This window comes from Coenobita brevimanus, chromosome 77 (assembly GCF_032717465.1).
Source record: "Coenobita brevimanus isolate Jiangsu-jjx chromosome 77, ASM3271746v2, whole genome shotgun sequence".
In the NCBI taxonomy this organism is placed as follows: domain Eukaryota; kingdom Metazoa; phylum Arthropoda; class Malacostraca; order Decapoda; family Coenobitidae; genus Coenobita; species Coenobita brevimanus.
The window spans coordinates 24,339,712-24,350,770 of record NC_137030.1 but is presented as its reverse complement, the minus strand read 5'-3'; the positions used below and the strand labels follow the sequence as shown (position 1 = coordinate 24,350,770).

Here is an 11,059-nt window from a genome sequence, read left to right as displayed (position 1 = left end):
CTTAACTACCCACTAAACCACCAGGTGCCATAATTTGGTGTTATGGTTACCACCCAGTGTAGTAAATTGTTTCCTGGTGTACAGGAAACCAATTGGCTTGTCACTTAGTGCAGAGTCACCTGTAGGCAGAAGGACGAGGAAAGAATGAAGGAAAGAAAGACAGAAGAGGATGGAAGGAAAGAAGGATGGAGGAGAGGAAAGGGTAGACACCCGAGAGCAGCACTACATCGAGTGAGCGGATGGTGAGCGCCCCCACGTACTACACTATATAGGACTAATTATCGTCTTCTAAGTGGTTCTAGATTTTTCATAACGTTAACTTCCTTTGCGATTTGTCCTGCACATTTGCATCTTAAAATCCACTAGTATGCCATTAGTGCAGATTATAAAGACGTTAAAACAACATAAGTAACATACAAATGAATGCAAAGGTATAATATGCAATATAAATAGCTATGAAATTCGTGTTACGACGCATGCTACTCTGCTTTGATTAGGGGCTTCATTCTCCTGCAGCAAGGTAATGGGGAGGTCCGACATGCATGTGACTGACAACGTCATTATGGGGTCAGGGTCGGATGGGGGAAGAGGTGAAGGGGTAAAGGGGAATGGCGAGAGGGAGGGGGTATAAGGTTCATTGTGTATAGGGGGGATGGGTTGAAAGGTGGAGGATAGGGGTGTGGAGGTTAGGGTGTGTATGGGTGTGGTTTCGGTGTTTGTGGTGGAGAGAGAGAGAGAGAGAGAGAGAGAGAGAGAGAGAGAGAGAGAGGAAGGGAAAGTTATGGAAGTGGGGACTGAGTGTGTGGAGGGGAGGGGGGTGGCAGGCAGGGAAGGCGTGGGTGTACATGTATATAGGAGGGTGTGAGAGTAAGAGTGTATGGAATAAGTTAATTTTTTCTTTTTTTCTTCTTCTTCGGAAGCATTTAATTTTCCCCTTTTTCATTTTTTTCTTCTCGGGACCCACATCATCTTTTATCCTGTCTCTCTCTCTCTCTCTCTCTCTCTCTCTCTCTCTCTCTTTTTCTTTTCCTAATAACGAAGTTTTCCACCCTTCAGTATTTTGTCATCCTTCTCTCTCTTCTTCCGTTTTCCCATTTTTCCTCACACTGTATTTCATTCGTTCGTTGCCCTACTAGTTCCTCCATTTACTTCTTTTTCCGCAGACTCTCAGTTGGCTTTCTCCCACGTTTCTCCATCTCCCCGCTTCCAAGTTTTGCGCACCCTCTCAGATCTTTCACTTCCCTCGCACTTTCTGATTTCCTTTCCTCCTTTTCCCCTCCCAACTTTCTTTTCCACTCGCTTAATTGACTTTTGCATACCCCTATCCAGCTTCCCCACTGACGTCTTTCACTCTTTGTTCTCCATGCTTTTAAAAACTATACTTTCCATATACATATATATATATATATATATATATATATATATATATATATATATATATATATATATACACTTGTGTAACCAGTGTTACGGAACAGAGAGAGATAATGAACACTTCAAATGAGAATACTAAAAATCACTACTGTCCCCCGCAAAGTTCCAGGTTCAAAACAAAAGAGTTAGGTAAAATTACAAGTTAAAGTTTAATGCTCAAACTAACAACTAAACATTCAGGACTCATAAGGATCATGTAATGGCAAAAAACAGGTTAAATATATGGGTAACTGCAATAGCCTCTATTAACACGAAATTAGCAATAGTAAATTTATCTAAGTCAGCCCTGATAAAATGAGAAAACAGGATAATGCTCAGTGAATGCAAGATATATTATTACAGATACAAAATATTATTACTACTGGCTGACAGTAAAACTTCACATTAATCACAAAAACCTCACCAGGCCTACGAATTAACACCTCATGCTATACAGAACAAGGAAAAATGTAATAACACTTATACTCAAATTACACAGCAGCTAGATGGTTGGAGACTTCCTGAGCACTCACAAAAATAATAAACAACTGTACAGGGGAAGACAGAGATGCGAACAAAATGAGGAGCAGATCCAAGTGGCAATTAATGCAGAGACTGAGCTCACTATATAGGGGCCGGCAGAGCTTGATACAACTTGTAAGAAGGACGCGCAAATGAAGCCATAGGGGACAAAGAGTTGACACTCCTGCTTTGAACAACAGAAAGAACGACTTACTCTTCTATAAGGGGAGAAGGGGGGAGTGACATAGAACACGCTCGTGATCAAACACGCAGCATACTGTATGTTAGAATTATACAAAGGATGATGAAATCATAGGCTTTGTAACACCTCCCCACAAAGAAAAAGAAATTTACAAAGAAAATTTCTTATTACTCTAAAACAATCTTTCTAAAGTCTAGATAAGCAATCTGCAATAACATTTGCTTTCCCTTGACATGTTGTATGTCTAATGAATACTCCTGAAGAAGTAGACTCCATCTTGTCAATCTCTGATTTTTATCTTTAAACTTACTAAGGAATTTCAGTGGGTTATGATCGGTATAAATGACTATGAGGTCAAAACCAGAACACAAATAAAATGAAAAATGCTGTAAACCCAAAATCAAGGCCAAAAGCTCTTTCTCAATAGCTGAGTAGTTCTTTTGAGGTGGAGTGAACTTCTTACTGTAATAAGATACAGGGTGTTCAATACCCTGATCATCCTCTTGCAGCAAAACGCCCCAGCTCCTGTATCACTTGCGTCAACAGCCATCTTAAAAGGCTTAGCAAAATTTGGAGTAGCGAACACTGGCTGACTTAATAGGATAGCTTTAAGTTTACTGAAAGAGGATTAACAGTTATCGGTCCAGACAAATTTAACTCCCTTTTTCAGTAGGTCTGTAAGTTGTGATACAAGAATTGAAAAGTTAAGAACAAATCACCTGTAATAACCTACCATTCCCAAAAATCTTTGTAGCTCTTTCCTACTTTTAGGTCTGGGAAGATCACTTATAACCTGAACCTTAGCTGCTGGCTGTGCAACGTGTCCATCAACAATTACATACCCAAGGTACTGAACTTTAGCTTGACCAAACTCACACTTTGATAAATTAGCTACAAGATTAGCCTGAACCAAACGCTGAAGAAATTTACTGACATGGCATAGGTGATCTTTCCAGTTGTCACTGGAGATTAATACACCATCAATATAAACAACACACCCTGCCAAACCCTCTGTTACAACATTCATGAGCTTCTGAAAAGTGGCTGGTGCATTCTTCATACCATATGGCATTACAGAACATGCAAAAGTCTTTCCTAGTGTTACAAAACATGAGATCTCCCTAGCACGTTCAGTCATAGGTACTTGCCAGAATCCCTTTAACAAATCAAACTTACTTATGTACCTAGCCTTTCCGATCTTGTCTATGCAATCTTCCATGTGAGGGAGAGGGTAAGTGTCTGTTTTGGTTATCTGATTAACACGTCTGTAGTCGATGCAAAGCTGCTGTGACCCACCTGGCTTAGGGACTAGAGTGGCAGGAGAACTCCACTTCGCTCTGACAGGGCTCAATCATCTTGTGGTCCAACAGGTAGCCAAGCTCCTTCTGGATGAGAGGAACTTTCACTGGGTTCACACGGTAAGGAGGCAGTTTAATTGGCTTTGCGTCTCGAACATCGACATCATGAATCAACACAGTGGTTCTTCCTGGAGTGGCACTGAACACTTGTGGGTACTCCTGCAGTAATGCCGAAAACTCCTGCCTTTCCTCGGGAGCTAGATGAGAAAGCTTAGTCTGGGAATCATTCATGATATCAGGATTCTTCCCCAAACTATCACTCAGGCTCATGCTGCATGGGAGAACTTCACTTGCAGACTCGGGTGGAACAGCTACAGTGCAGACTGGGTTATTTTCGTCCCGCCTGTGATATAACCTTTAGCATGTTGATGTGACAAAGTTGCTTGTTCTTTCTATGATCTGGTGTAGCGATGACATAGTTGACATCACTGAGTTTCTTCTCCACGAAATAAGAACCACTAAACTTGGCTTGAAGAGGTTGCCCATGCACCGGTAGCAGAATCAAAACCTGATCTCTTGGCTGAAAGTGGCGTAACCTGGACTTCTTATCATACCAAGTCTTCATCTTCTCCTGAGCAGCTCCTAAATTCTCTCTCGCCAGCTGTAAAGCAGTGGACAGCCGTTCTCTGAACTTCATCACATACTCCAGCAGGTTGACGTCATCTTCCTCCGACAGACAGCATTCCTTGAGTAGCTTAAGGGGTCCTCTTACTTCATGGCCAAACAGTAGTTCAAAGGGTGAGAAGCCCAGTGATTCATTGGTAGATTCTCTTGCGGCAAATACAACGAATGGAAGACCTTTATCCCAGTCTTTCTGATGTTCCAAACAGTATTTCTTGAGCATCGATTTGAGTGTTTGATGATATCTCTCTAACGCTCCTTGGGTCTGGGGATGGTAAGCTGAAGACGTGATCTGGGTGATGCCCAACTCTTTCAGAGACTTCTTGAAAATATTTGATTTGAAATTACTTCCCAGGTCTGGCTGTACCTCCTTGGGCAGACCAAACTTTGTGAAGAACCCTAGCATTTCCTTAACCACGTTCTTTGCTGAGATATTTCTAAGTGGAATGGCTTCAGGATAACGAGTAGCCATATCATTCAGGGTCAATACACAAGAAAATCCTGAAGAAGTCTTAGGAAGAGGGCCCACAATATCCACCAACACACGGGTGAATGGCGCCTCAAAAGGAGGAATGGGAACTAGAGGTGCAACCTTTTCGGTCTGATTACACTTCCCCACAACTTGACAGGTGTGACAAGACTTACAATACCTGGAAATATCTCTGAAGATACCTGGCCAGTAGAAGTGTTTCAAAATGCGTGCCACAGTCTTCCTCACTCCAAGGTGTCCTGCCAAACTGGAATCATGAGCCACTCTCATGATATCCTGCCTACAAACACGAGGGATGACAACTTGATGTACAACCTCCCATTCACAGTCGGCTGATGCTGTTGGGGGTCTCCACTTCCTCATAAGTACTCCTGACTTTATATAATAACAAGTAGAAGCACCGGCTGACTCTTCCTCACTGCAAGCAGAGTTAGCTAGACCTTTCAACTCAGGGTCAGCAACCTGCAACTCAACCAACTCTTGACGAGACAAATTATCAACACTACGGGGTACTGCCTCATCTGGTGAGTGGTCCAAATTAGCAAGAAAAGTGTCAGCTAGGATAACATCATCATCATCATTATCCTCTAAGTCACCAGTAACTTTAGACTTAGCCCTAGTGACAGCACATGTAGAGAACACATCAGGGACATCACAATCCTGGGCCGCAGCCACTGGCTCACTAGACAACTGAGGAGCTGGACACACTTGACTTCCACCAATATCATTTCCAAGTAAGAAAGTTACCCCTGACATTGGGAGTGTCTCAACCAACCCAACCATAACGGAACCATTATCAAAACCAGACTCTAAATTCACTCTGCACAGAGGGACAGAGAAGTAATTTTTCCCTACACCTTGTAAGATTACAGTTTCATCAGAGGAATTAACATTAGAGCCTAGAACACTGGTCAGCATAAGGGATTGGGAAGCACCTGTATCACGATATATTTTAACTGATATCCTGTCATTACTGTCCAGAGGACTGACAAAACCATCAGACAGGAAATTAGCACATGAACTCTTGAGAGTGTCACCCACGTTACTGCTCAAAAGAGGAGCTTCGTCATGAGAATTTAATTTACCCCTCAAAGCAGGTTCAGTTAACTCGGTTAAAGAATTCTGGGAACTCTCAAGGGTGGACACTAGACCAATTGACTGAATATTTAAAGACTCCTTTTTGTTCACATCACGCTGTCTCCTGAAACATTTCTCCGTAGTATGACCAAGCTTACTACAATAAGTACATTTACTTTTCTGAAATCTAGAGGTGAAGCTGGTATTTACTTCCTGAGAAACATCATCTTTATTCTCTTTCCTGTTACCTGTACTCTGAGTAGAGGCAACGTACTTACTCTCAGCTTTCCTTTTTTCTCTAGAATATCTCTTGTGAGTGAGAACATATTCATCAGCTAAAACTGCAGCATCGGACAAATGATCTATTCTTCTCTCATCAAGATATAGGCTTACATCATTATTAATTCACCTTTTGAAGTCCTCCAGCAAAATCATCTGCTTAAATTTACCAAAATCAGAATCCACATTCTTAGAATTTAACCACTGCTCTAACAGATCTTCTTTGATTTTTGCATACTCAACATGGGATTGCTTATCTTGCTTATAAGTTGTCCTAAATTTTACTCTATAGGCTTCAGGAGCAAGCTCATTGGCCCTAAGAATCAAGCTCTTAACTACATCATAATTATCAGATTGATCCTGAGGCAAAGATGCATAAGTTACTTGAGCTTTATCAGTGAGAACAGTTTGAAGGAGTACTGGCCAATACTTTTTGGGCCAATTAAAACCTATAGCTACCCTCTCAAACAACTGAAAATACTTTGTTAAATCAGATTCATTAAAAGGAGGGACAAGTTTAACATTTTTAACCACATCAAAATCATCAGAGCTAGATGATCCAATTCCACCTTGTTTCATGCGATACTCATGGTCTGCCTGAATCCTAGCAATTTCAACCTGTGCCTCAGCCTCCTTAGCACGAGCCTGAAACTCAGCCTCCTTAGCTTTTGCCTGAAACTCAGCCTCCTTAGCATTTGCCTGAAACTCAGCCTCCTTAGCACGAGCCTCCTGCAGGGCTAGCTGTATCTTAGCTATTTTAATCTGCGTTTGCTCATTTGGAGGAGTTACATTAAATAAGCTTTCATTAATCATGTCAACAATTTGATCTTTAGAATGATGAGAGTGAACAGCAATTCCCAATTGTTGAGCAACAAGCTTAAGTTCTGTTTTCTACATCACACACTGTTTGCACATTTGACAAGAAATCTTTAGCTTCATCAAGCGTAGTAATAGTAGACATCATGAATAAATCACAGTCACAAAATATCAAGAAATATCCTTATGATAATATCCTGATAAGAGGTCGCCAAATTTATGTTATGGAACAGAGAGAGAGATAATGAACACTTCAAATGAGAATACTAAAAATCACTACTGTCCCGCAAAGTTCCAGGTTCAAAACAAAAGAGTTAGGTAAAATTACAAGTTAAAGTTTAATGCTCAAACTAACAACTAAACATTCAGGACTCATAAGGATAATGTAATGGCAAAAAACAGGTTAAATATATGGGTAACTGCAATAGCCTCTATTAACACGAAATTAGCAATAGTAAATTTATCTACGTCAGCCCTGATAAAATGAGAAAACAGGATAATGCTCAGTGAATGCAAGATATATTATTACAGATACAAAATATTATTACTACTGGCTGACAGTAAAACTTCACATTAATCTCAAAAACCTCACCAGGCCTACAAATTAACACCTCATGCTATACAGAACAAGGAAAAATGTAATAACACTTATACTCAAATTACACAGCAGCTAGATGGTTGGAGACTTCCTGAGCACTCACAAAAATAATAAACAACTGTACAGGGGAGGACAGAGATGCAAACAAAATGAGGAGTAGATCCAAGTGGCAATTAATGCAGAGACTGAGCTCACTATATAGGGGCCGGCAGAGCTTGATACAACTTGTAAGAAGGACGCGCAAATGAAGCCATAGGGGACAAAGAGTTGACACTCCTGCTTTGAACAACAGAAAGAACGACTTACTCTACTATAAGGGGAGAAGGGAGGAGTGAGGTAAAACACGCTCGTGATCAAACATACAGCATACTGTACGTTAGAGTTATACAAAGGATGATGAAATCATAGGCTTTGTAACACCAGGCAGGAGGATATTTTCTTGGAGGCATATGAGGTTGAAAGCAAGGGCACATTTTTCTTTATTGATTTTCATATGTACGGTTTCTGTTTGCCGTACAATTTTTCAGTGATCCTCTTGGAGCTTCTTCAGGAGTTCCCCAAAGGGTAGCGACGTTTTGGAACTATCTTGTTCCATCTTCAGGCTGGATCTGATGGTTCTGTCTTTGTTTGTGAATATTCACCCCACACATGGTGGAGCACAGACAAACTGAGAGCCCGTCAGAGAGATGCAGGACAGCAAACGGACAAAAGCCAGAAAAAAAAAAGTACACATAAGAGATTTGTCAATGCCAAAGTCGGCAGTGACGATGCTGGTCGGCAATGGGAAGGGTAATCCTTTACTGCGACTAGAAGCATCGGAGTGAGAGTGTTGCCCACGACCCTGGCGGCATCCGTAATGGCGTCGACGGAAGAAGCGAAATTCTCGCTCGGCTGAGAGCATTGACTGGACAGTCCAGAATATAGTGGCAGAGGGGCTCAGCAGACAACGTCAGACAATGGGGACATGGCTCAGGCTCCAATCTAGCAATCTGATGATAACATAGGAACCCTATTCGTACATGCCAGAGACTGACAAGGAGATAATTAGGTACACCATGGGGAATGGAGAGCGGAGCATAGGACGAGGCTGCAGCATACCAGGCAGCCAAGCAAGAGCCCTTACTTATACATAGGTGATGAGCATCCCTAGTGAGCCTGCGAACCGCATCGGCTGTCGCAGAGAGAACATGCGACACACTAGGGCAGAGCTGGAAAGTGACCTCAGGGAGTAAGCAAGCAGAGCATGCAGCCACATCCACAAGCTCATTGCCTGCAATACCAACATGTCCAGGGATCCAGTGAAAAGTCACCGAGCCACCCAGTTGCATCATGAGAGATGCCACTGTGTTTACTGTAGTGAGTAAAAACGTGTGATGTGCAAGGGAGAATGTCCGCAGGCACTGAAGAGAAGAGAGGGAGTCCATATGGATAGACACATGACGATGGTGATGGCAATGGGCGTGGCGCAGAGCACTGAGTAATGCCAGCTCTGCTTGAAAAGCGGAGACCCCTGGGGATAGGCGCAAGGACTCTGTATATCCAAAGGGGAAACGGTGACCCTGCCGAACCATCAGAGCAGACCGAGCCATCTGTGAAATAAGCCACCAACACAGTGGAGTTCAGGGCAGCAACCCGACTGGGTCCCTCCTGCTGGAGGATGGCAGGAATGGAATGACGAGGTTTTGTCTTGGTAACAAAATCTTAAAAGGGGAGGTGCCCAGGAAAATGGAGTGGAGTAACCTGGACAAGGCAGGAGATCACTATACACCTCCAGTGCCATCCTCAAGCCATGAATAATGGCTACCATGGCTCAAACCCAATCCCTCCAGTGGAGAGGCCCGGGGGGCCTACTTAACAGCTGTTTCAGGAGTGCAGAAACCGGTAGGTGGGGCTGATGTTAAATCAGCCGGAACGTCACTGCTGTTGCACACAATGCTATCCTATGCTCCAGGGAGGGGAAGCCGCTTTCAAGGTGCAGGTTGACCAGACTGGACCAGCAGGGAGCACCGAAGATGACCCATAGAACGTCATTCTGGAACACCTCAAGAGACCGAATGGTAAGTGGGGAAAGATCAGTGTGGCAGATCGTACCATAATCAACTAGAGAGTGGATAGCACGAGTGTAAAACGTGCATTTGACAGCATAGGATGCCCCAAGACTGCGCTGAGAAAAGAAGCGCAGTGCAGCAGTGTGGGTGGCAGCCCATTCTCGTAAATACCTGATATGCCTGGTGAAAGTGAACCCACTGTCAAATAAGACCCTCAGATACTGGTGGAGAGCAATGAGAGTGAGTACATGTCCACCAAGCATCAGGGGAGATCTGGAGGGCGGAGACCGAATGGTAGGCACTTGGTTTTCAAGAGGTTGACCTTCAACCCCAGTTCGTTCACTTGGCGTGCAACCTAGAAAGAGCGGTAGGGGCCTAGGTGAAACAGTCCCTCCTTGAGAAAACCAGGGCCAGGTCATCTGCATAGCATAATAGCCTATCGCCAGGGCCATTATCAACTGACAGTAAACCCTCCGCCATGACATTAAACAGCAGGGGGCTGAGCACACTTCCCTGGAGGGTACCACTGGGTTGTGAATAAAAAGGTGAGAGCTGCCCCTGAAATCGCACCCTCACAGTGCGATGAACAAAAACTTCCCCACCCATTACAAAAGCCTGCCTCCCACCCCTTGAGCTGCAAGGGCCGCATGAATGGTGAGGGGGTTGGTCAACTCAGATGCCTTCTCTAGGTCGAGAAAGACAGCCATTCCACACCTGCCTCGAAGCTCCCCAAGGAACGTCGCAAGGCAGTTGGTGGCACTCCTGCCTGCATGATAAGCAAAGATCCCCGTGTGCAATGGTCCCAATCTCCAAGATAGCCGGGTGTGAACTATCCTCTCAGCTGTCTTGGCAATGATGCTGAGGAGGGAGATTGGGTGCATGGTGGTGGGATCACAAGGCTTCGGGATTGGGTGAATAATGGCTGTCTTCCACGACCTAGGCAAACAGCCCACAAACCATGAGAAGTTGATCAGATCAAGCAGCCGCTCATTACCACAATCTCCAGCATGAGATAGGATGGAGTAAGTGAGCCCATCGAGCCCTGGCAGTGTCGCCTCTCCGGTGCAGCACTTTGTGAAGTTCCCCGCTGGTGATAAGGCCATCAGCGGGGTCAGGCCTACCACAGGCAGTCTGAATCACTGCAACACAAGAGGGAGATAGCTGCACCTGGAGGTCTCAGATGGGCTGCAGGAGATTGTGAGAGGCAGAACGGTCCACGAAGTGCTGAGCAAGTTGGCTGGCCTCAACGGCAGGGCCAGGATGAGAAGGCGGATGAGGAGGACGTGGATAAGAGATGGGCTGGACTCTCCTCCACATCTCATGGAGAGTGCAATGAGAGTCCAAGGTACGACACCATCTGATCAACGCCTCCTTCTTAAGGCAGTGTTTCTCCGAAGTCACATGGTGCGTGATGACAACCAGGTACCGATGGTGTAGAGATGAACGGAGCCGCCAGTACTGCCTGCATGCCTCATTAAACCGATTATTCGGTTCTCTGACCCTGGTGCTTATCCAGCCGTCCCTGTAGCACCTCATGGATAGCTGCTGGAGTAAAATAGTGAACAAAGCAGCCTGATGGAAAGCATGGGCCAGCTGATCCGCACGACCCTCGTGGTCTTGGGCAGGAGGAGAGAC

General features: G+C 44.3%; 1 protein-coding gene across 1 annotated transcript; it reads right to left on the bottom strand.

The window, feature by feature from the left end:
- Positions 1-10,029: 10,029 nt before the first annotated feature.
- LOC145408514 (uncharacterized) lies at positions 10,030-10,527 on the bottom strand. Its single transcript, XM_080279246.1, has one exon. The coding sequence runs from the start codon at positions 10,525-10,527 to the stop codon at positions 10,030-10,032; it is 498 nt and encodes a 165-aa protein (XP_080135372.1).
- Positions 10,528-11,059: the final 532 nt, after the last annotated feature.